This window comes from Leuciscus leuciscus (genome assembly GCF_965113295.1).
Source record: "Leuciscus leuciscus genome assembly, chromosome: 17".
Classification (NCBI taxonomy): Eukaryota; Metazoa; Chordata; class Actinopteri; order Cypriniformes; family Leuciscidae; genus Leuciscus; species Leuciscus leuciscus.
Genome location: NC_138741.1, coordinates 24,235,992 through 24,261,665, shown reverse-complemented (window position 1 = coordinate 24,261,665; position 25,674 = coordinate 24,235,992). Strand labels below are relative to the sequence as shown.

The following is a 25,674-nucleotide window of genomic DNA, read 5'->3' as shown; positions in this document are numbered from 1 at the left end:
CTTTTTGTCATTGTTTTGAAACACTACCTCATAGATAACAGAAGGCTGTATTCATACTAAAAGCCAAAAAACTTCAATTTTAATTTCATGGTGACTTTAAAAGTTGATTTTTTTTTTTTTACTTGAGCGCCATGTTTTTAGAATGTCCTCTCATGTGCGAGACGTTGCAGAACAAGTGCAACGGTTAAAGATGTCTGTCTAGTGTGTGTTTACATTGAAAGACAATGGTAAAATAGCGGTAAAAAAACACGTTCTGTGTGAACTGTAACTGTACATTCTGTAAGACTTTAAATCCACACATTTTTCTTATTTAAATAAATAAATCATATTTATTTATTCTTTTTAAAGAAAATAAGAAAGAAATACTTATTAAAACAGGATACTTTAAAATAAATAACTAAATAAAAAAGTAACGTTAGCAATAGATAGGATGATCTTTCTTGAAATAGTATACAAACTGAACATATTCCTTCAAATAAATAAATAAGGAATAGTAAAGGGATTTCATGTAGAACACACCCCTCAGGGTAAGACTTTGAGATCTGCTTCATAATCTTTCTACATACTCCAAAGCTGCAATTTTATAAGGAAAATGCAGGTGACACAGGGGGTCTGTGCACTTGCTGTGAGTGGCGGTCGTCATGCCAACGTGTGCAGGACACACTACACACTACATAGATGAACTGCGTGCGAGTCAAACTGCTGTTTTCAACTCTTCTGCCAATCGCTTGTCGTCCTTTTCCCGTTTAAAAATCAAATAATATTTAATAATATGGCGGCTTGTTTGGTACCGGATTTCCCAGCTGTAAGAATTGCCTTAGAACATTTGGGCGAGTTAGGTAAGAAATTGTCTTTGTAAGGGGGAAAAAAACTCATACGCTAACTAACGTTAGTGGCAAATATTAGGATCGCTTCAATCACACCAATTTCAATATGTCCTGTCTTTATTTAATACATATTAAGAATCGAGTTTTAATTGTTCAGTGAAATAATGTAGATTAATGTACACCTTACAGATACACGACTGAGGGAAGAAGGGGTTTCTTTTAGTCAAGAAGCAAGTCACCACCTGAGAGAGACAGCTGAAGCCATTAAAGAGCTGGTAACGTTATTTACTAGTATTTACATATATTTAACTGAGTCCTCGTCCAAACTGGTCCATTCTTTACTGTGGTTTTCAAAAAAAGTGTCAATATCAATATTCGGCTCATATCCGATGTGTCATTTCTGTTTTGCGGTAACGTTACATTTTAATGCCCTGTAATCATTTTCTTAACATAGTATAAATGATCAAATTCACAATTTTTAGAGATGGAATTAATAACAGATGTTTTCTTTTGTCAAAATTTAGTCAACATAGGGGTGAATTCAAATAATTTCATGACTAGTTTGAGTGATGTCGCAATTTTAATTGCCATCATACCGTCGGTGTGTGTTTCTTCTTATTTTCCTTTCTCCAATCAAAATGCTTCAAACAAAAGTAATCAGTCGAACCTCAATTAAAGCATCCTGTTAAAGTTACACATTACCCAATTCAGATACTGCATTACAGGAATGATCAATGTAGTATCACTGTGGCAATCTTATGTAGGAATCATCTAGAAAAACAGCTCGTGAGAAACTTGAGGTTGAAACCATTGAGACAAGCAAGCTTCGACATCGAAATATTAACCTACAGGATGAAATCAAGAATGAAATGTCAGGTGAGTTCATCCACAAATCTTTGGAAACCTGTTGAATCCATGAAATAAAAGTCTAAATGCTGTGGCAACAACTCATGGTTACTGTAACTTCCTAAAGATGTTTGTTGTTGTTTTTGAAGCTTGTGTAGCTGCAGCTAGAGAAGACAATGCTGCATTGTTGAATCAACTTCAGTCTGAGCTGAAATCTGTAGTAGATGACATACAATCCATGGAGGAGAAGCAACAAATCTTTGAACTAGAAAATGCTGTTCTGCTGTGAGTCTTCAAACATGTTGACCCATGGGGATCATGGGAAATGTAGTTTCCATTATTATTTGTACCATTTTTTAAGCTGAAATGCATGTGCACATTTCTTTCAACATTAACTTTCTTGTAAAAGCAATAGGTGTGTTCGACGTCAGCTGTGGCTGCATGTAACCGATCGCTTGCAGTCGGGGAGGAGTTGAAAACGGAGACATAAAGTCGGACAGCCGGAAAGTGGTGCCTGCGCAGTGTTTGCGTACTGTATCATAGAGAAAGTGGATAAAATATAATATTTGTCAAATACACAGCCTTTTCGGGTGTTTTCATGAAGCACACACATACAGAACGGAGAGCGCGGCTCACACACGCAGCGGAAAAAACCCGCTCGAGAAACCTGATCGCAGAACACGGATGGGCGGCTTAAATTTTCGGCCTTTTTTCTCTTTCGGACAAAAACCGAAAATGCCATTTGACGGCCGAAAATTCGGTGAATCCAGCTCAAAGATTAACGCGTTAATTCCCCCAGCCCTAGAAAAAACACAAAACACACGTGATCGTTGTTAATCCGGCCAATCATGAAACAGCTGTGTCGTCTTCAGAGCTTGTGCAGCCGCTCTGGAGGATCTGCGCAGAATTGCTCTCGAATCGCTCTTGCGTTACTTTGATGAAATATATGTCATAGTCACATGGCGTCTGCACTATCTTAAAGGAATAGTTCACCAACATTTTTAAATGGCTATTCAATATGGGTAACCAAACTGTTTATGGGCCCCATTCTGGACCCATCAACTGTTTGGTTACGGACATTCTTCAAAATATCTTCTTTTGTGTCAGCAGAAGACAGAAATTCATACAGGTTTGAAACAACTTGAGTGTGAGTAAGGCCCTGTCCACACGGAGACGCGTTTCGCTGTATACGTATACATTTTTTATCGTATTGGTGTTTCGTCCACACGGATCCGGCGTTTTCGGAGACTGAAACCGCTATTTTTTTAAACCGGGTCCCAAGGTGGATAAATCTGAAAACGCCGCCCTTGCGTTTTCGTGTGTACGGCCAATTCCATATATTTTGCGAAACGATGATGTCATCACACCAAGTGTGAACTAGTCAGACACCGTTAAGTCGCAGCAACTACATTTATGGTTTTTCATATTGTTCAACAAAGTTCTTGATTAAAAAAGAAAAAAGAAAAAAAGAAGCTACTGTGCCTAATATTATTGTTGTATACAGCGCGCAAGGTTTATGCGCGAGCTCCAAGTCTTCTTCTCCGTTTTTAGTGTATGTCTGAGGCAGAATTACAGCGCCACATACTGGTCTGGCATGTATACTACATCGTTTTGAGTCGGTTTCAGTGGTTTCGTGTGTACGCAGATATTTCTTGAGACGACGCCGTGTTTACGGAATTTTTTTTTTTTAACGAAAAAAAAAAATATCGGATAGGGAAAGCTCTGGCTTCGTGTGGATGTGGCCTAAATGATGACAGACATTTTTGGGTGAACTATCCCTTTAAGTCAGACAAAATTTCTAGAAAGTCGATTGGTCTGCGAAGTGACACTTCACGAGTTCACACTTACATATAATTAGTTCACGAGTTCACACGTACATGAAATCAGATGTAGTAATTTATGTGTATTTGGCGTGCTGTCCGGGAGAGGGCTCCAAGCTCGGAATATGGCCTGAACCCAGAGTACTCCCCCATCCCAGGTTTGGGATAGGACTAGTAAGTGAGGAGATGGGGTGGTGGAGGGGTGCTGGAAAACTGTCATAGAACAGCGGTAAAAAAAACTGCTGTATATATACCTCTCGATGTTAATTGAGATGACTGGATGAGCTCCTCCCAAAACGATTAGATTAATTATATGAACGTGCTTCTCCCGAACTTTGCTAATAAGAGCTAATAAGACATCATATCAAGTCGAACACACCTAAGGGCGTTCAAGTCGGGGCTGTCTTTTTTGTCTGACCAATGATGAGCATTTGAGGAAACTGTTTGAAAACAGTCATTATTTTTGCGATTCTGTTTGGTGCTATAGAAATGACACACTTTAGCATTAATAACTCACAAACAAATGATAAAATCCATGTTTACTAACTTGAATGGGTTAAATGCAGAGGACAAATTCTGAGTATGGGTTACCATACTTGGCCTTCACATGTCACTTTTTTCTTTTCATTATATTTCAGTCGGGAGAAAGAAAACATTAAAGGAAACTATGGAGATGCTGTTGATCAGATGAATCAGCAGCTGTCAAAAAAAGCTGGTACAAAAATACTGCTTACGGAAAAACAGAATGAGATCCAGTCACTGAAGGACAAAATTGTCCAGGTGGAAACAGCCCAACGGGACCTAAAAGAAAACATGATTCAGAAGAGGAAAACATTTGCTGAGAGCAAACGCACTGTAGGAAAGGAGGTAGACTGGGCATATTTTTTTCAAACAGGATAGATTTTCACTCAAAAGCTGGGATTTCATTCATATTTTCCCTGTTTAGATAGATGAAACTGTTCTTAAGATTAAAGGACAAAGAAAAATCAATGCAGAAACACACAGGGAATTGGATATCATTACATCAGAACTCCAAGACAAGGAGGAGACAGTCACGCAGTGCGAAAACGTAAGAATCTACACATGTTGTAAAATGCCAAAACAATAATACAATAATGTTGGTATGGGATGATTTGTATGGCAGGCTTTATTCATTTATCTGGTTTCAGCAAATCGCCCACTTGGAGAAGAGCATTGCTGGACTGAATGCATCTAAAATAAAGTGCAAAGAATGGCTTCATGAGGAGAGCAGTAAGACAGAAGAACTTGATCGACAAAAGTAACTTACTGCTAAACAGTTGTCTTTTTCTGTTTTCTTCACCTCTGGTCAACAGAAATCAGCTTTGTTATTAATAATCAACAGGGAGTTTCATGAGCGAGAACTGCTTGAATTGGCAGAAGCATTTGAACAGAAAGTTCAGGCCATTCAGGAGCAGATGTTAGAGGTAAGTAGAGGCAGAAATCTTTGTAAAACTCCTGACAATAAACGAATGTCTGCCCCGTGTTTAATGCACTCTTTTCGTAAAGGGATCAAAACCCTCAAATCTCAGTCTTTAGATGTCAGATCTGAAGCATCGATTTCCTGCCTCTGGCAGGTCCCGCTGAGCTGCCATCACATTGAGCTTTTTATAATGCTTTTCTTCAAAGACACAATGTGCATAGATGACCTTTAATACAGCTGAGTGCTGGACTGCCCTTAGATGTAATATAGTTCAAGCAGTCAATAGGTGTGCGCCTGGTCTGGATATTTGAACATCCATCTGTCTATCCATCTATCTTATCTACCTTCCTACCTTGCAACGGTATATGGTGACACTGGTTATGCAAGAGGCTGTCAGTGTACTGTTTTTAACTAAAATGAAAACTTTTGCTAATTGAAATAAAGCTTGAATAAAATATAAATATTATGTGAAAAAACGTATTAAAACATATTAAAATTTGAAATGTATTAAAATAAAAAAAAATAAAAGAGAGCTAAATAGAAATTAAGAAAACCCTAAAAAAGCATTTAAAGGAGAACTTGGTAACTTTTTTAACTTAATAAAACTGTCTAGAATTCATTTGGATGGTTAAACAACCTGTTCTGGTGATATTGGTGACTTTCCCCGCTCCCCCCAGCGTTCCCAGGCGGAAAACCAACCTTGCAACTTGGGGACTACCGTCCCGGCAAGATAGAAATTGGAAGTCTCGTGAGAAGCGAGAACGAGAACGAGAACAAGCGCGAAACACGAATTGCTTTACGGCAATTCGACATGAACACACACGCATGTATGATGTACCAGATGACCCACCTCGGTAGACATAGCTCCACACGATACAGTTGGCTTGCTCCGATCAAAACAAACGCACATGAGCAGCGGTAGAGAGGGGGAGGAGGCCGCCGCAAGTGAGTTTTTTACGACCGTGTTGTGAAATATACGCCCCCCCCCCCACAGCTGTAGGGGGAGCTCGTGGGGAGAACATGCGACAACAAAAGGAAAAATCAGCGAAGAAGTGACTAGAGTTCGCTAGAGTTGCCGAGTTCTCCTTTAACAAAATTACTAAAACTTGAAAATTAAACTTGAAAACAAAGAAAGCAAGCAAATAAAATGGTATATACACAACACTAAGGGCCAGATTTACTAAACAGGGCAAATTACCGTGTGAGCATAAAAGCGCCGATGGGAGTGGAAAGTTCTGCGCGTGATCTACTGACGACGTGCAAATTAAAGAACAAAGACGCAACCGGATAATTTCCATAATGACAAACGCAATCTACCAAGAACGCTGCGAATTAGCGTCTGGTTTAAGACATGCTTTGTTTTGCCGGTAAATAATGGTGCAAATACCAGTAAATTGACTAGCGCAAACCTTATTAAATCGAGTTGTGTGATTCATTTAAATACTGTCCTCAAATGAATGTGGCGTCTGAAAGGGAAACTCCTACAAATGCATATGCAATAAGGACAGCCGTTCACGCCTTTTCAGCGCTTATTTTTCACTCCGCGTCTTTAGTAAATCCTGACAGTAGTTTTTAACGCCAAAAGAGGGTTTGCGCTGGCGCAAGCTGTTAGTAAATCCGGCCCTAAAACAAAACTTACCTGTGCGAAAAAGGTCAAATTTGGTAAAAGGTCCAAACATTATAAATGAAACATGCTTAATAATGCTTTCCTGTAGCTCAGTGGTAAGAGCATTGCGTTAACAACGCAAGGTTGTGGGTTCGATCCCAGGGGATTGCACATATCTATGTATAAATGTATAGGATAATGCAATGTAAGTCGCTTTGGATAAAAGCATCTGCCAAATGCATAAATGTAAATGTAATAAAAACAGTTCCTTTAATAACCTTATTTAATAAAGAAACAGGATTAATAACAAATATTTTTTCTCATATATCAGTAGGCCCATAAAGTGTAGCTAATTTTAGAGCTGTGCAAACTTTATTTAAAAATCTGAACTTAAAATAAAACTGCACATTGTAATATCTCTACGTTAAGTCTATTTATTATTAAATAATTTGTCAGTATTACAGTTATTTTGGGAGAAATTTGAATAATTGCATTGCAAGCTGATTTAAGGTGTGCCCCTAAATTTTCTGCTTGCGCTCCTAAAAATTTCAGTCAGGGGCTACAGCGCTCCTAGTAAAAAAAGTTAGTCTGGAGCCCTGTAAACGTATTCCTAGTTTTCACATGACATCACCCTTTATAGGAACACCCACCTGGAGGGCAAATAAAAGCTTTCCTTCATTGCCTGCCAGTCATTTTTAATGTAGTATAATGTAGTAAGACAGTGATAAAAGACCAATTTCAATATACACCTTATTGATGAAGCATATATACTGTAGGCAAGCAGATAACTGCAACACAGTTTCTCGTTAAGCATTTTTCCATGGATAACCATTATAAAGAAAACGCTTAGCCATTTAACCGTTGCGTTCATTTTATGGGCTCATCTGCTCGTCTATTTATTGTATACATCAGGGTTCCTCAAACTCGGTCCTGGAGGGCCGCTGTCCTGCAGAGTTTACATTTACATTTACATTTAGTCATTTAGCAGACGCCTTTATCCAAAGCGACTTACAAATTAGGACTAAATTCAGCGAGTCATCATAAAGAGGCAAAAGCAACAACAACGCAGGAAGTGCTCAAAATACGAAGTTCAGGTATTATTCAGAGTAGCATAAGCCTGATAAGTGATGTTTCAAAGGGAAAGGAATTTTTTTTATTTTTTTTTATTTTTTTTTATATAAGGTTAAGTGCTCACGGAAGAGATTGGTTTTCAGCTGTTTTTTGAATGTTGTCAGGGATTCTGCATTCCGGATGAGGGTGGGGAGAGCGTTCCACCAGCATGGAACTGTGAATGAGAATGTTCTGGAAAGTGATTTTGTGGCTTTCTGTGATGGAACCACGAGACGTCGCTCGTTGACCGATCGTAGGTGTCTGGTAGGGATGTAGACTCGTAGGAGTGAGTGAAAGTAGGAGGGAGCTGAGCCTGTGATAGTTCTGTAAGCAAGCGTCAGTGCCTTGAACTTGATGCTCCAAGTTTAGCTCCAACACTGATCAAACACACCTGAGCAAGCTAATCAATGTCTTCAGGATCACTAGAAACTCACAGCTAGGTGTGTTTGATCAGGGTTGGAGCTAAACTGTGCAGGACAGTGGCCCTCCAGGACCGAGTTTGAGGAACCCTGGTATACATCATCAATAAGGTGTATACTGAATTTTACAGTAATAAAACGTATATTTTTTATTTTATGCAAAAATATTATATATAAATATTGTTTTGTTTTTTATGATGTATTATTTTAATACATAATGTTTTTCATGTATATAATATTACTTAATATTTTATTTTTATATAATATTTAATATAATAGATCTTCAAATGGTTTGATTTTGGGGTGACTTGGATTGCCCATCTAAGCCATCTGTAAAGAGCAGGGTGAAGTCTGAGACAGAGTAAGGAGCTGTGATTTCTCCTCAGATTGAAAATGAGATCAAGGAGGAACAAGAAGTGGAAATTGCTCTATCAGAGCGGCACGCTAAACTGTCAGACATCTTCAGCACTCAGAGGAAAAAGGAAGATGAAATGATTGCTGAAAAACACAGTCTGTCCAAACGGTACATTTGTCTCTTTAGTCCTCTTTCTTCTTTGCTTCATCCTGATGACTAACTTGAAATGTATATTTAAAATGATTGTTTTGTTCCAGGTTAGAGGAGAATAAACTGAGACATGATGAAGACATTATATCCATTGCCAAATGTAGATTTGAAATGAAAAACATGAAAGAAGAGACGAGACAGCTTCATGACGCTAACATGTATGGCCCTGTCTTTTGTTTTATGGTTTTGTCTTACTACATTACAACTAAATTGTTTCATACCTTTATTTGAATGGTTGTCTCTCAGAATCAGTGCAGATATGTTCAGAAAAACTCATGAGGAACAGGAAGGTCAATTGGCCAAACAGAAAATGATCAGGTCTGTCTAACATGTTATTTTAATATTACTTATGATGATATATACTTCTTATATACTTATATCTATCTTCTATGGAAGACTAACCTGAAAAACATACTTGAGAAACCCCAGGTAAATTTGTTAATTGGATAATAAAGAGAAACTTTATATACTCTCTAAATAAAAGAAGCAGTTTATCTTGAGTAAAGCTTCTCTTTATTATACAATTGGCAGTGGTTTTTTTCTCCATTTATCTGGGGTTTATAAATTAATTTCTGCATTCTTATTCTGCTTTTCACGTCAGGTGATCTTAAAGATATTTAGGTATTTTATCTGGGACGAATAAAAGACAACAATACTGCAATACTGCAATACTATTTGCAATATAGGAGAAAATTTTATTAACAAGATATTAAAAATACCATTTCAAATGGTTTAATTCATGTTTAATATGTGGTTAAATAAACTTTTTTTTTTTAAACATGTTTAATATGATCTGCAAATTTTGTTAAATATCATTAGACAGCTGACCATGAGAAATCAATAAATTATGTTATCTCCTCAAATCATTAACGTTTTTGATAATTTTCACAAAACTTTCATGGCCCCCAGAAAATTGTGTTTTATGAATAAAAAGAAAGAACTGAGTCTCTGCTTCTAAACAAAACAAAAAAAGTTCCATAATTTCCATAAAAATGCAACATAAAAAAAAAAGAGAATATCACATTTTTGTCAAAGACTACAACACATGCTTCTTCTTCGTCTGTGTTTTGATCCGGAGCTTCTGTACTCTTTCAGAAGATGTCTAATAGCGCCCCCTACCATATAACAGTGAAAGCATGTATTTTCGGAAATTCCATCAATGGCGTGTAAAGGCTTAACATGGTCATTATTATGACATTAACATATTTGTACCCAGGGCAGTAATTGAAGCTGAAAGAGAGAAAATGAGTCAGTCTCTCAAAACTCTAAAAGAGGAACACAAGGAGTATGTAAGGAAGATGAATGCATCCATCGAACAAACAGAGAAGAGATATGGAGAGCTTCTCGAGGAGGTCTGACAGAATCACTTATCAGTAGTGGTGGCAATACAAACAGACATAGTTGTATCTAAACATGCTGTTGTTTTGCAGGAAAAGAAACTCCAAGACCATATATTATTGAATTCAGTGATAGAGGATCTTACTAAAGAGCTGTCCAACACTGAGGAGGAGGGAAAACAACTGGAAATGAACAACCAGCATGAAATTCTACAGCTCACTGTACAAGAGAAAATCCATATTTGCATACTTATTATAAGCTCAATAAAACATTTCAAGATTGATGTGGTTTAGCTAAGCATGCATAACTGCATCTGTAAACTAAAAATGTATGTCTTGTGATTCAAAAGAGGGATGCAGAAACGATCGCTCAAGCTCATATGGAGAAAGAGCAGGAGCTCAAGGTCAAGGAGTCGGTTTTAGAGGCAGTGGAGTCTCAGTTAGACATTGACCATCTCAAACATCAGACTTTAAAGAACCTCATAACAGGTACAGGCTTCATTTCTATTCTTCTCATGTAGCTCAACACTTCACTTCACCTGTTGTTTCTCAGCTAGTGTTGTGTTTCAAATGTCAGTTTCTTTATGAGATATTATTTACAATACTGGGTCATTCCCCAAACAGCAACATAGTGTCGGCCCAGATCCGTCCCATATCTGGTAGGCGTTGAATCCACATGTACCAGATGTGGCCCGGATCTTGGCCAGCAGTATGTTGCTGTCTGGGTCTATAATTGCAAATTATTGAAATGAGAAAGAATAGAGATTAGCATAGCACAGTAAATTGATGTTTGGTCAAATTGAATGGCACTTGTAGGTTAACTCAGATGTTTTTGAAAGGATTTTGTGTTTTTTCCCTTTTTACCAGAGTTGGAAAACCAAAAGAAAAATCTTGAGCTCTCTATTCAGAAGCTCACAAAGCAGACTGCGGCTCTCCTACAACCCAAAGTTAATATTTACTCAGAATTCACATTTCCAAATGGTGTGCTAAATTGATGGTTTAAGGCTACGTCTACATTAATCCGGAAAGATTTGAAAATGCCGTTTTTGTTTAAAAAACTCTCTTCAACGACTCTAGCATTTTCATGTGTTTTTCAAAATGTTGTCGTCCACACTGACGAATATGTTCGAATATGCCTACCACGCCTTCCATATTATATACTAGGCGAAAAACAGTATGTTTGGTGGATTCCACATGTACCAGATGTGGGACAGATCTGGCCCGATACTATGTTGCTGTCTGGGATAGCAGGCACATACTGGTATAAACAGAGATCTCAGTGTGCATCACATGACTAAACACGTAATTGTTTTCAAATACATCTGTTTTCACACTACAATGCCGTTTTCAAATTTATCCACTTGGGAAAGCATTTTCTAAAAAGTTTTTGCAGGACAAAAACAACATCTTAGGCTTAGGCAAGCCTAAAATGTAGAGAAAAATATGCGTTTTCAAATGTATCCGGATTAGTGTATGTAGAGTCTATTTGCCTTAGAGTCTATTTGTATGTTTGCTGCCATGTAGGATGATCTGAAGAAAAAATTGATGACTTTGAGGGCCAAGCATATGGAGATGTTAACTTCTAACGCTGCAGTGATCAGTGCAGTGGAAAAAAGCATCTATGAGAACAGGGTCATGCTTGAGCAAGTTCAGATGGAAAACAGTCGTCTGCATATGGTGAAAACTTGAGCTAATCAGCACAGACACATCAGCACATCGCTTGAGATGTTTTTGCAGCAGTGCTTTCTAACAGCTCTGTACTTGCAGTGCATTGAACAATTGAAGGAGGAAATATTGGGTGCAGAGAAAGACAAGGAAAAGTATATGCAGGAGGCCAAGTGGATGACGGAGGGAAAGCAGTCCCTCTTTAGTGAGTCTTTTGACAATCACTTAGCCATTTTAAACTATTGTGCTCTTAGTATAATGATCCAGGACCAATCATGTGTCTTTTCCATCCCTAGAGAGTCTAATAGACACCTGGACTACAGATGTGCTGCTTACTGAGGTACAAGAAAACAAGCAAAATATGCAAATTAAGCTCAATCAACATCACTGTTGGTATGCTGTCTATGGGGTGCCGTTTGTAAAGCGGCTCACGCTGAAAATAACAGCAACATTTTGTCACATTTAGCTTCAAACAATGTTTAAAAAACTGGTATGAATTTTTGACGGTCACTTTTTAGCACATTTACAACAATATTTGTCAACTTAGAGATATTTTAAATAGTTAAATCAAAATATTAAATGTTATACCTAAATGTTAAATCTAAATGCTAAATCTAAATACTAAATCTAAATCTAAATGTTAAATCTAAATGTTAAATCTAAATCTCAATAATAAATCTTAATGTTAAATCTAAATATTAAATCTAAATCTAAATGTTAAATCTAAATCTAAATGTTAAATCTAAATCTAAATGTTAAATCTAAATCTAAATCTAAATGTTGCATCTAAATGTTTCGGGTGAAACTAAATATTTAACTAATATGCAAATTCAAAATGCCGGTAACCGGATTTAGATTCAACATTTAGATTTAGATTTAACATTTAGATTTAGATTTAACATTTAGATTTAGATTTAACATTTAGATTTAACATTTAGATTTAGATTTAACATTTAGATTTAGATTTAACATTTAGATTTAACATTTAGATTTAGATTTAACATTTAGATTTAGATTTAACATTTAGATTTAACATTTAGATTTAACATTTAGATTTAATATTTAGATTTAGATTTAACATTTAGATTTAGATTTAACATTTAGATTTAGATTTAACATTTAGATTTAGCATTTAGATTTAACATTTAACATTTAGGTGTAACATTTAATATTTAGATTGAACTATTTAAAGTATCTCTAAGTTGACAAATATTGTTGTAAATGTGCTAAAAATGTGACCGTCAAAAATTCATACCAGTTTTTTAAATGATGTTTGAAGCTAAATGTGACAAAATGTTGCTGTTATTTTCAGCGTGAGCCGCTTTACAAACGGCGCCCCATAGCTGTCGATTATTACTTGACTTCTCCCTCCATTTGTTATAAAAATACAAAATTGTGTTTAAAGTAATGTACTTACAGTGAAAGTCTAATGGAAGAGCTGCACGTTCCTGCATTTAAGCTCTCCTTTAAACTGAAGGACGGCGACAGATGCTGGAATGTTCCTTTAACAGATGAACTTCCATGTTTTATGTTATGGCTATTGAAAAGTCTTTTCTGACCTTGATGTTTTGATGAACTTTACTTTACAATAAATGAACTAATCACAAGTCTTTTATATTAGGAATCTGCAGATCAAGACCAGAAGATTGTGGAGAGCATATACAATCTCATAATAAGGATTCAAGAAAGAAAACATCACATCAGTGACGTCAACAACAGGCTGGAGAAAGAGTTAGTGGGGATGAGTTCCATGTTAGAGAAGCCAAACTAGAAAAGCCAGGAAATAAACATTTACACTTTATATTAATATGGAACAGCATTTCCACTATTTCCAACCGAGATTTCAATCTTTACAAGCAACTTCTAGCTGATTTGAAATGTCTTAGAGACACATTGAAATGTCTTACTAGAAACATTTATATTGATTATTAGTAAAAATGGTACAAATAGTTTGTACAGTTTGTATTAATCCTTGATAATGATAGTTAATAAAATACCATCGTTCATCGTGTTCATTTTAGCTCACAATGCGTTTACTTATGTTAATAAATACAACTTTTGATTTAAAAAATTTACTGTTAAATGCATGACATCAACTAAGATGAAAAAAAAACTGTATTGTTTATTGTTAGTTCGTTAACTAGTGTAACATGTTATTAATTTCCATGACTCTGAAAGCTGAAAAAAATTAACACTTGCTTTGTTAGTACCGTTAAAAAAAACACCACATCTATGCAAAAATCTGTCACAATAATTTATTCAACAAGTCAAACACGGTTGACAAATGTTCATTTTCATAGATCTGATGGCCATGAACGTAACTCACCACCAACATGTAAAACATCATTACATATTAAATTACATGTTCAATAAAACTGTTTAAAACAATAATGTCTCTAATCAGTTTGTTATATTCCACACATACCTGTAGAACTTATAAATATACGTTTAAAAAATCTTTAGTCAAGTGGTGAGGATGAGTGTCTGAGAACATTGAAAACTACATAGAATTATTCTCACAATACAATGTGTGTGCAGATTTACATATTCAGCAGCAAAACATTCATAACATGCAAATATGATTTGTCAAGATATTCCTTTTATAGTGTTAAGCTATGATTTAACCGCACATGAAAAGAAACCGGAAATACATACAATTATATTTGGCACAAGAAAGTTTGTCATACGAAAATGGTTAACATTACTTCAGGGCACTCAAGAAATTCACAGACCAGCTGTTTCATATATATAATCACACAAAAAATACATTGCCGAATATTGTTGATTTGTAACTATTCTTGACAATAGATACAAATTACAAATTATAATGAATAATATATACTTAGGTTACAATCAATTTACAAAAACATTGACTACTTTCCAAAACTCGCTTTCAGGATTCAAATCTCCGTTTCTCCCAAATCTCCCAAAAAAAAAAAAGCATATTCACAGACGTAACAGAAAACTTTATGGCAAGATATCATGAGTAATAACTAAATGTTTTGTTTATGGCTTTTCGGTGTCCATGCCAAAGGTGTTATTAAATTAAAAGTTGCTCCACGGCATGCAGCTCTAACATGCAGGTTTGTGGGGAAGGTGATTCTCCTACAAAGGAAGTGACATCAGTGTCCATTCCCACCCTCTGACAGAATTCTGTTCGGCTCTGTGAACCTGGCCGTTAGCAGGTAGAAGAGAGCGGGTCCGGGCACCAGAGCCAACAAAGGCAAATCCTGCCCCAGTTTATCCAGTCGGGATATGGAAATGATACCGTATGCATGGAGGAGCCAATGGCTGAAGAGAACCACGAGGCGTTTCTTCTTAGCCACAAGGTTTTTGAAAGACTGCAGGAGAGAAGCCACAAATATTTTAACATATTTGTCAAAGAACATGAACAAAAAAGCACTGCGACACAAATAAAAAACATATAGTGCATAAATATATTTACCTGTATCTCTGAAGCTGACATGTAAACTGCCAACGTGACCAACGATAACACCAAAATAATATATGGAAATGCATAGTCTGATAACATATGAGGGAGATATAAAAACACAAATGTCAACTAGGTACATTTTCAAATGTTCATTAAAAAAGAACAAAAACACACTCACAAAGAAGTCCTCCTCCAACCGCCTGCAGGACAGTGAGGATGGGGAAGAAGTACAGCGCTGCGTAGATGCTCTTGAAACGATCCGTCTTGCCTAAGCCACATGCAATCTTCTTAACCAAAAGTGGCCGCAGAAGCATCATGAAAACCAGACAGAAGGCGTAGTAGATCAACACAATGGTGTACCTGAAAAAACAAACAAACAAAAAAACAGGGAATCAGAAAGAAATAGGGTTGTAATAATGTATTGGGTCACAATGTATCGCAAATTCGCAATAAAAAAAGCTCTCCCGGGAGTTCCGGGAGTCTCCCGCATATTTATAGCTTCTGCCTGATGCCCTCAAATTACATACAATATCCCGGAAATCGAAGAAGCCGTTTCCACCTGGTATTAAAGCTACACTGTGTAGAATTTTCTCCCATCTAGAGGTGAAATTGTATATGACTACCAACCGAATATTACTTTCTAGCTCCTCCCATTCCGAGGGCGTTTTAACTACAGTGGCCGTATTATTTCAAATCTGCCGGCAGTCGCGAGTAATCTCCCCCTCGCATTCGTCACGTGGCGACTGAGTGTAAAAACGTGAAGGGCGAAGCTTGAATTTCCAAGTATGTCCCTCTTTGGCTAATATATTTTCAAGATGGAGGTGCAACATGGCTGCCGCCATTCGAGCGACTCGCTCATATGTATTCTAAATGGCAGATTCTATGCTCACGAGAATACTTGATTAGTTGGAAGAAGTAATTAGACATTAATGAGCACATATAATTTTGAAAGAACAATATAAATTATTATTCATAAATAAAAAATTAAATACATTACTTAATATACAATATTTACAACTTTTTAAATATATGCAGTCAGGGACATGTAAGAATATGTGTCTAAAATAATGAACTATACATTTTCTTAACCGTTTATCATGTCTTTGAAAAAAGCAAACATTTTAACTCTATTTTGGCTCTGTTTAAAGTATCATGAGAGTATCGTGAGATCAGTATTGTATCAAACCGAATCTTGACATGAGTGTACTGTTACACCTAGAGCTGCACGATTAATCGTTAAAAGATCGCAATCTCAATTCAAACACCCACACAATCTTATTCCTAAATGACAACAATTTGTCCATGTCTACTGAACCGTTCACAAGTACGGCGATGCCTCGGAGTCAGAGACTGCACTAGTGGTCATGTATAGGAATGAAACAGCTTCACAAACAGCCATACAGTATCATTATTTCTGTGTGACAATAATTCACATTAACAAAGAAGTACTGGGATAAAAGTTGATATTTCGGAAATAAACACTGATGTCTACGGTAGCGTATCAAAAGAGTAAATCACCCTTAAAAGTAACTTGAGGTTTCGAATAAAGATTGTATCAATTACACCGTTACACCAGTAGGTGGCGTATTTAATTGAATCATTGAATCACTCATTCAAGAGATTTGTTCAAAAACACTGATTCATCCAGTAATGAAGCAAATTAAGTCTGCAAATGGATCATTCATTCAGACTGATTTAAAAATAATAATAATTCAAATTAATTTAAAAAATGTAAATAGACTGCAGCAATTTCATCAGAACCTCTAGTAAATTATGTTATTGTTTAGTTGTCTATTCAGAATCGTGATTTGTCTTAAACAAACAAACAAAAAAACTGTGATTCTCAATCTATCCAGAATCACGCAGCTCTAGTTACACCCCTGGAAACCAACAGAAATAACTGGAGCCTCAAATCAAATCAAATGTAAAGGGCACTCACAGAGGGAACACAGCCTCCTGCGTGCAGTGCAGCGTGGTGACGTAGTCGGGACTGGGGTTATACAACATGGTGTACCAGTCAGAAAGCATCTTAACCTCACAGGAACGAATAGACAGCTGGCCGACGGGGTCGTTGAGCAGCAGAGTCACTACGGCAGCTGCCGTGCACTCGAACAGGGCCGTGATATGCTGGAAAAGGGCACTAGAACTGGAGATGACATTAGGAGAGCATTAGTTACTTTGGAAAGATGCATTATCAAAGTTTAAGGCATAGCTTTGCAAAACAAAATCAGATCCACACAATAATATTGCCTCATATATCTTACTATTGTTTAGCACAATAAATTTTGCCAACTACCTTTTCTTCCCAGAATACCACTCAATGAAGAACCAGTGCAGGACCAGAGGCAGCATCGCCATGAAGCCCAGGTACAGCCAGTCATACAGCTCAGGATAGCCAGTGCATCTCATGCAGATCTTCTCTAGGTTTGTCCTTTGGCCACGAGGACAGACCTTTATAAATGAGAACGGTAAAGGTTATGAACACAATATATACAGTCCGCAAAACACCACTAACTGTGCAATCATAGACCTGTACATATCAGTACAAGCAGCAGAACTGTTCCCGAATGACCAGGTGACAGCTGTTGCAGTTAGGAATCACTAATGGACTTATAAAGAAATAAAGGTAAAGGTCTCATTTGTTAACAGTAGCTAATGCATTATCTAACACAGGTTTTCAATATTTTAGATCCCATGAACCCCTAAATATGATCATCCTTGTGTAAAAAAGGCAAATATCTTTTATAAACACCCAATTTATATACTAGAAAATGTATATTATAAATCTAAAAATAGTTTTTATTAAGTTACATTATCATACATTTTTTCTACTCACTATTAAGAACGTACTGTTAATGTATTTATTTTTAATCTAATAGTCATTTATTGTTATTTTATTATTCATTTAGAACAGTTTTTCTCTAGACTTTTCATTGGACCCCCTAAAACAAAGCTGTAGAAGTATTGTCCATTGTTAGTGCATGTTAACTAAAAAAGCTTGATTTTTAACCAAAGGGAGTCTTTAAGTAATGTTAATAAATGAAACCTTAATGCAGTGTGTTACAGAAATACACAAGTGTGAACCAGTAAAATGCACAGCAGGGTGCATATATACACTACACAACTGTGGTGTCAATATGACCTCTTGCATGAGTAACGTTACCCATTGTAATCAGGCAGTTACGCAATCTGTGTTTTATTCAGACCGATTTCATGAATATGATGCACTTACCCCACATTCTCCTTCAATGGATTCATTTATGATGGTCCTTCCACAGTACAGCCCAGGACAAGTGGAGCTCATTGATACAGCTGCATTAACATCCAGAGAAACATCATTAAAAAACATCCTTTAATTCAAAATATAGATAGTAATTTGCAGTGTGTTGTTATGGCAGTAAACTAGCGATTCTATCAACAGCAGAAAACCAATAAGATATTGTCATTAGTTGTTTGCAAGAAATATTTTTCGTTTTAACATACCCATGTCATATGCAGCATTACAAAGCTATCGATAGGCCCAGTTTGTTGGTTAGTGATTTTAAACCGCAACAATCTAAACGACGCAACAGAAACCGGAAGAATAAACACACTCTTCTTCTTCAAGTGAATGTGGGACGTGTTGCTAAAAGGTGAATTGTTTGACAGCGCCACTCGCTGGTCAGATGTACTCTAGAATCTAGATAGTATGTGTGTAAATGCATTTGACAGTCATTCAAATCCATGATATACAGTCAAATCAAAAATTATCCAGACACCAGATGTATGTTTGGTATTTGTTTACAAGTGTGTGCAGGACACTATAGTTCATTTATGTAAGTGAGGATAGCAAAATAAAGTAAACTGTGACATTTAACCAAAAATTCTTCATGGACCAGTAAAATGTATACAAATTTAAGACCAAAAATTATTCAGACACTGACCTAACCATGTTTTGCGTAAGTGTTTTTTTCTTTAATTGCTATTGCTATTGGTATTATTTATGAGACAGTCTAACAGAAGGATGGCCAAAACCAGTGAAATATCAACTGATTTGATAACTCTAAATTATTGACATATTTTATTACCATTTTCTAAACTGTAGTGAATAAACTGTGATAATGTTTGAAGTGTTTGACTGTATATGCATCATCACCATTATTTAATCAACAGTATTTTTTAAATGGAATGATTGTGTCTTTCACTTATTGAATTACAGAATTTTAATATTGAAAGGGTTCAACCATCTTCAAGACAGACAGACAGACGGACAGACAGACAGGCAGAAAGTGCGTAATTCAGCTGGAAAAAAAAGTCTGGTCCGGTGTCATAGCAACGGCTTCAAACGTCACGGGGAGGTGCAGGGCCCTGCATCTGTATACTAGAAATAAAACAAGTATGTAGAGCGGCGATTACAATGAAACGGTGTCTGAAAATGGGCTGGCGTTTGTCAGGTACAACGGGACAGAAAAAAATAAAACACCTTTTTAATTTGCTGGTTATTCAAGTTTCACCGTGTCACAATTTATTGAAGTGTAAAATATGTTCTAGGACGCTACTGCTGTTTTTGTTTATAAGGCAGAATCAGTAGTCCTAATTAGTCTGACTCTTGATTCAATTGAGAATTTCGATCAGGTTGACATGTAGAGCAAACGATGCTTTATCAGCGGGGTCTATTACTTTTCTCAGCGCTTGTCAGAATTGACCAATCACAGATGCCGGTGGACATTCGGTTAAGTATTTTAAAATGTATTTAATAGACATTGATACAACCGATATCCGTGTCCATTTCCGATAGCAATCCATTGAATCAAATTGCTTAAAAAATATGATGAACTTTAGAGCAAACATGTGTCCAGTGAAAAACAAACTGTCGTAAAATCTGAATGCGTCTCAATGGTGAATTGGCTTTCTGGGCCTCCCAGCGCCCCCTAGCGGGATAACAGCGTTTCGTCTCGCATTAACAGCAAAAGAGCGGTATTGTCAGCTCAGTCTGTAACAGGGGAGGGCACGGGGTAGCATTATTTACTCCAAGCACAGTGTATGGCATCAAAGAACTACATTGGGACCATCTGTGACATCGTAACGCATACTCATTTTACTGTGATACGGACACGGGAGATACTGACAAGGGATGAATTCTCTCCCACCCTGTGGATGCGCCCTTACCGTGTCCAATGGATCTCCCCGGCATCAGCAACACGACCGTGGACAACATGTCAGGTTCGGGCTTCATTTTAGAGATTGTGAGCATCAAACCCGTTGTAAACAGCAACTATACAGCCGGGGGCGAGATGACCCGCAACCCCCCAGTGTGGAGTTCGGAGGGGAACTCGGTTCTCCAGGGCATCGCGGTGGCCGCGCAGGCGCTGCTCCTCCTGGCCATCTTCTTGCTGTCCAGTCTGGGTAATTCAGCGGTCGTGGTGGTTATAATCAAACACAGGCAGTTGAGAACGGTCACTAACGCTTTCATCATGTCCCTCTCCCTCTCTGATTTTCTCACGGCCGTTCTTTGTTTACCCTTCTCCTTCATGATGCTCTTCAGCAAGGATGGCAGTTGGATGTTTGGGGAGCCCTTCTGCATCGCCAACGGGTTCTTTAACACCTGCTTCGGCATTATCTCCACCTTGACCATGACTCTCATCTCATTCGACAGGTATTACGCTATTGTCAGGCAGCCGCAAGCCAAAATCGGCCGGAGGAGAGCGATCCAGCTCCTGGTGGCCGTTTGGTTCTCCGCTGTGCTCTTCTCGTTTCCTTGGTACCTGCTTATGGAGACTTCCGGGCGCTTGGTGGTGCACAAACAGGGCTTTTACCATTGCATGTATGTGTTCCACTCGGGCACCTCCAGGATGGGCACCACCTACAGTATCGCTTTAATAGTAGTGTGTTACCTGCTTCCCTTCGCCCTCATGTGCTTCTGCCACTATAACATCTGTAAAACCGTCCGGCTGTCGGAGATCAGGGTGCGGCCGGTGACCACTTACGCGCACCTGTTGCGCTTCTACAGCGAGATGCGCACCGCCACCACCGTGCTCATCATGATCGTGTTCAGCATCTTCTGCTGGGGCCCTTACTGTCTGATGGGCATCATCACCGCGCTCGGGAGATACTCTTTTAACCCCGCTATGGATACTTTGGCCATTTGGATGGCGTGGGCTAACGGTGCCATCAACCCATTGATTTATGCCATAAGGAACCCGAATATATCCATGCTGTTGGGCCGGAGCAGAGAGGAGGGATACAGGACTAGAAACATCGCTGCGTACCTGTCCACGCAGACGCAGCGCAGGGACACGGTCCGGACTCGGGCCGACCGGATTCGGGACCGGTACGTGAGCCGGCACGGGGCAAACAGCCGCCTGTCTTCCTCCAGCCCGGCCAATGGGGGAGATGTGGCCATGTGGGCCTGTAAAAACCCGGCGGTGTTCTTCTGCAGAGACGCGCATCCGGATACAATCACTGAACCCGCGGTGCCCAAAGTTGAGACTGCTGACACCAGTTTGTAATGCGCTCACACTTTATGACGACTTTGTAATTTTATATAGATAAAAGTAACTTTGTCACTTTAACGAAGGGAGGTGCTACAGGTGGGCCCAAAAATTAGCTTGGGTCACATTTAAAAATCTAAAATTATATTTATTGCATTGGATAACAAAATCAAGTCAGGTGGAATTTATTTTAACCAAACATATAGCTCAAACAAAGAGGAGTTTGTTATAGGTTTTAGATTTTAACAAACAAGTTTGGATTTGGACATTAGTGGAGTCTCAGATTCCACTTGGTTTGATTTTCTTTTCTAATGCAATGACATTATTACCTACATTTTTATGCTGTAATAAATGGATTTTGGAAGGATTCAACAAATAAATTTTTGCAATACCTTTACTTTAACTAGTGGAAACATGCAACATTATAAACAACTTTTTTTATTTATTTTTATTTTTTATGATTGCATATCACATTCACATTGTTTGCATATACCAGAGGCCGTTTCTTGATATTTTAGCTAGAAACCCGATTGTATCCTTAAATTATATTTATGCTGTCAATGTCTTTCTTTCCTATGGGTCATTCTATCTTAAAAGAGCTTAAAAACATGTTTATTACATAAATAGGCTATTTTGTTAAACAATTAAGATTTTGACAAAAAGAGCTGACAATCACTATTCAAATCACTTTAAATAAAACATTAATTTGTGATATTTTCTGTAGGGTGTATATCATTTTGCAATTGGCTATGCAAATGTGTAGCTACATATTTATTTTAATGTGTACAACATTTCATTTTGCTGCAAGGAAAAAATTCACCTGTAGCCTACCTCCCTTCAGATTTCAGAAAATCATGTGCATTCAAATAAGTTTCATGGCAGTTACAGCTATTTGAATGTACATTAACTAACATTATTGCATTATATAATGTTTAAAAGAGCATTATTTTGCCTGTTTTTTTTTTGTTTTTTTTTTAAAGCTGAAGTATGTCGTTTCTACGTCACTAGCGCCACCTAGTGGAAATGTAAAAGTATAGCTTACCCCGCCCCCAACTCACGCCATTGGTCGAGTCAGTGGCTGCGTCTGAAATCGCATACTCTCTTGAGTAGGTACTTGTTTTAAATTATTTCACAACCACTAAAAAGTATGTTCTATATAGAATGAATGTGTGTAGTGTGAATGTAATCTGGACACATACATTTACCATGTTGTCATTATCATGTGACCTACCAGTGTCAGTTACGTCCATATAGGGTTACGTCGCTTCACTGCCATTCATAAATCCTCTCCCGTGGCCTCATGGGATAGTAAAGTGTCCATCGTATGCACACTTCAGAGTCTCACCGGAAGTAGTAGGTCAACCGAGTGTTTTTTGCCTACTCTTTTATGAGTACCGCAAATTCAGACATACTTCTTTTGTCACATACTGTTTTTCGCCTACTATATAATAGGAAAGTATGCGATTTCAGATGCAGCCCCTGTATAGACTGGGTCGCTCAAAATAAACAGGACAATTTTTATAGCGACACATTGGTAAAAAAGTTACATCCTTCAGCTTTAAATATAAATAGGCCTATAAGTAAAAATAAATTTCATGACTATTTCAATGTACATGAATTTAAGATCTGTTATGCATTATATAATCTAATAATGTTTATGATTTACTTATAAGTCATTATAAAGTGTCGCTGTGTTTTTTAACACTTTTGCTACCACCAACCTATATTTGAAACCAAACTCTCCAAGTATAACAGAATTATTGTAATGAATCAGCAGATATAGTGTGTAGACTAGTGTATGTGTGTGTGAAGTGCCAAGATGAAAGTCCCTCTTGAGCCTAATGCAAATGCTTTACAACACTGTGAAAGAACCGAATGCCGAATGGTCACATCTTCATCATCTGCTCTGAGGTGTTAATGCTGACCTGGAATATTAAAGGGGCTATATGTAGAATTCAGAAACTCTTGTTATTAGCGACACCGGTGGCCATTAAGTGAACTGCAGCCAGAAACTTACTGCTCGTCCTCGCTCTCGTGCACACGTATCGTACAAGAGACATGAAGCCCCGATATACGTTTCGATGAATATGTAAATATGTGCAGCAAAAGTAATGACAGTTAAGAAAGCATCCGATAGCGATGTGGATATGTTTGCACAAGCTCTGCAATTCACCGACATCATGTCGACAGATGAGGTAATTCAAATGACACTGTTATGGACGGTAGGCTACTTTTATTATAAATTATGGAGACAATTCAGATCTGGCGATGTGAGACCATAGTCTGAATTTTCCATTTTCTTTGTATGACACACACGCTTTTTCTGCATTTTTAACGTCATCACGCCGAACAGTTAAACTCAGTCCGATTTTACAGCCTCATTATGCATATAATTGTGCTCTTATAAACCATTGTCTCAAACTTTCTGGGAAATAGTTTTTTAGATAAGCTTAATGAAGGTGACGTTGAATTTGTGGGACCGTGGTGTAGTCCGTTTATAGCATACCTTTAGCTTTTTACTTCTGGCGACTGCATTTCGGCTTCAAAATTCATATAAGTTGTGTTCATCTGTGATAATTATCTTGATGGACAAAACGTGCAAGTATCATAAACTTTTGTTGATCACAGAGCTTGTTTTTAGCGATAATCCAAAAACCTATGGGAAAATCCTATTGGGTTTTTGTGGAGGGAACCAGCTAACGGCCGTTTGGCCCACAATGCGACGTCATATCTGAACGAACATGTGAAACGTCACATTCTTTTGATTTGCCGGCAAAAACGTCCCGAGTCATTCACGTAAAAATCAGTCCACACAGGCTTTTCATAGACAATCTAGAAAGTAGGAGAAAGTCTCGTTTTTTACATTTCGTTATAAGCCGTTCACACATTGGCAATAATAAGCGATTAACCAACGCTATCTCACGACCAATTCGTACGAATTCGTACGAATGTTAAAAAGTTGGCTAATTCGTACTAATTCGTACGACCTCACTCGTACGAATTTGTACGATTTGTCTAAACCCACGTGATGGGTAGGTTTAGGGGCGGGGTCAGGGGTAGGTCATTCGTATGAATTCATACGAATTGGCAAATTCGTAAAATATGTACGATTTTGCAAAAATCGTACTAATTCGTACGAGTCAGGTCGTATGAATTCGTACGAATAAGCCACCTCGTAGAATTTTTAGTACGTTTTTTAACGTAGTACGTTTTCCCGTGAGATCGGGTTGGATTAACACGTGAAAATTCTTATATATAGCCCCTTCAACAGCCAAACTTAAAAGAGTTGAGAGTTTTGTATCTAACGAACCGATCAGTCATATTGACATGGTCTTTAAGAAATAGGGCTATAACATTTTCATTTCATCATTGTGAAATTTTTATTATTTGCTTGTTTATACGTGTACACCATTTACTCATACATTTCCAAAACATGCTGTGACATCCAGAACCATGACTGTACCTTATATAATGTAGTAAAAAGATCTCCAAATCACACTGCATTTATAGACAAATAAAATAAAATGGGATGGGACATAATTTCCTTCTGTAAAAAAAACGAACAAAAAAACATTACTGTCAAAAATTCAGCATTTTTGGACAGAAAAAGTAGATTAAATCTTTTCTGAAGTATGCCATTTTGGAAGATCAACATCAAACCTGTATAAACAACAAACTGCCTTAAATGTTGAATGTAGCATGGTTTACAGAACACAGAATGCATTAATATCAGTTTTTAAATATTTGAAACAATTTCCATTGTTTCAGTCTGTCACGTTGGAGCATGAGTTTATCAAATTATGAATTTTATAAATGTATTATATATGACGATAGCATCAGCCTGCCATTTATTAGTTTGATGTGAGGGGTTAAACCAGCATTCATGTTTCTATATATCAGTGCTTCTAAATCTTTTTTTATTTTATGAAAATCTGACTTTTTCTTCTAATATTTATCAGGATTTATGTCAATGTAAGACCCGTCTTAGAGATTTAGAGAGGTATATTGTGTTCAGAATCCAATCTTACAAAAGCAATGCAGGGTATTTTATATGTGAAACCTTCCCTGAAATGGATGTATTTTTGAGATGGTATTAGCAATCATATAAATGTTTTTTTTTGTTTTTTTTACCAAT

General features: G+C 37.3%; 3 protein-coding genes across 3 annotated transcripts; 2 read left to right on the top strand and 1 right to left on the bottom strand.

Moving 5' to 3' along the window:
- Window positions 1-681: 681 nt before the first annotated feature.
- ccdc175 (coiled-coil domain containing 175) lies at window positions 682-14,196 on the top strand. Its single transcript, XM_082142328.1, has 19 exons — window positions 682-839; window positions 1,017-1,102; window positions 1,592-1,703; window positions 1,823-1,958; window positions 4,132-4,360; window positions 4,440-4,562; window positions 4,663-4,772; window positions 4,857-4,938; window positions 8,456-8,592; window positions 8,682-8,792; window positions 8,881-8,952; window positions 9,851-9,986; window positions 10,065-10,193; window positions 10,322-10,460; window positions 10,839-10,918; window positions 11,496-11,648; window positions 11,739-11,841; window positions 11,933-11,976; window positions 13,258-14,196. The coding sequence occupies exons 1-19, from the start codon at window positions 773-775 to the stop codon at window positions 13,405-13,407; spliced, it is 2,199 nt and encodes a 732-aa protein (XP_081998454.1). The 5' UTR covers window positions 682-772; the 3' UTR covers window positions 13,408-14,196.
- jkamp (jnk1/mapk8 associated membrane protein) lies at window positions 13,877-18,686 on the bottom strand. The gene is made up of 7 exons (XM_082142363.1): window positions 18,553-18,686; window positions 18,302-18,381; window positions 17,366-17,520; window positions 17,009-17,215; window positions 15,248-15,429; window positions 15,082-15,158; window positions 13,877-14,977 (listed from the first exon to the last, which is right to left on the bottom strand). Exons 1-7 carry the CDS (start codon window positions 18,554-18,556, stop codon window positions 14,759-14,761), a joined length of 924 nt encoding a protein of 307 aa, XP_081998489.1. The 5' UTR covers window positions 18,557-18,686; the 3' UTR covers window positions 13,877-14,758.
- Window positions 18,687-19,733: 1,047 nt separating this feature from the next.
- gpr135 (G protein-coupled receptor 135) lies at window positions 19,734-24,678 on the top strand. The gene has a single exon (XM_082142347.1). It carries the CDS (start codon window positions 20,226-20,228, stop codon window positions 21,555-21,557), a length of 1,332 nt encoding a protein of 443 aa, XP_081998473.1. The 5' UTR covers window positions 19,734-20,225; the 3' UTR covers window positions 21,558-24,678.
- Window positions 24,679-25,674: the final 996 nt, after the last annotated feature.

Bases quoted from the DNA above. Each gene is read 5' to 3' on its own strand.
- jkamp (XM_082142363.1), bottom strand. The intron at 17,216-17,365 runs GTAGTTGGCAAA...TGTCATCTCCAG, and splicing joins TGGTATTCTGGGAAGAAAAG to TTCTAGTGCCCTTTTCCAGC. The intron at 15,159-15,247 runs GTGAGTGTGTTT...ATATGTTATCAG, and splicing joins GGTTGGAGGAGGACTTCTTT to ACTATGCATTTCCATATATT.
- gpr135 (XM_082142347.1), top strand. From the start codon at position 20,226: ATGGATCTCCCCGGCATCAGCAACACGACCGTGGACAACATGTCAGGT.
- ccdc175 (XM_082142328.1), top strand. From the start codon at position 773: ATGGCGGCTTGTTTGGTACCGGATTTCCCAGCTGTAAGAATTGCCTTA. The intron at 1,959-4,131 runs GTGAGTCTTCAA...ATTATATTTCAG, and splicing joins CTAGAAAATGCTGTTCTGCT to TCGGGAGAAAGAAAACATTA. The intron at 11,977-13,257 runs GTACAAGAAAAC...CTTTTATATTAG, and splicing joins CAGATGTGCTGCTTACTGAG to GAATCTGCAGATCAAGACCA.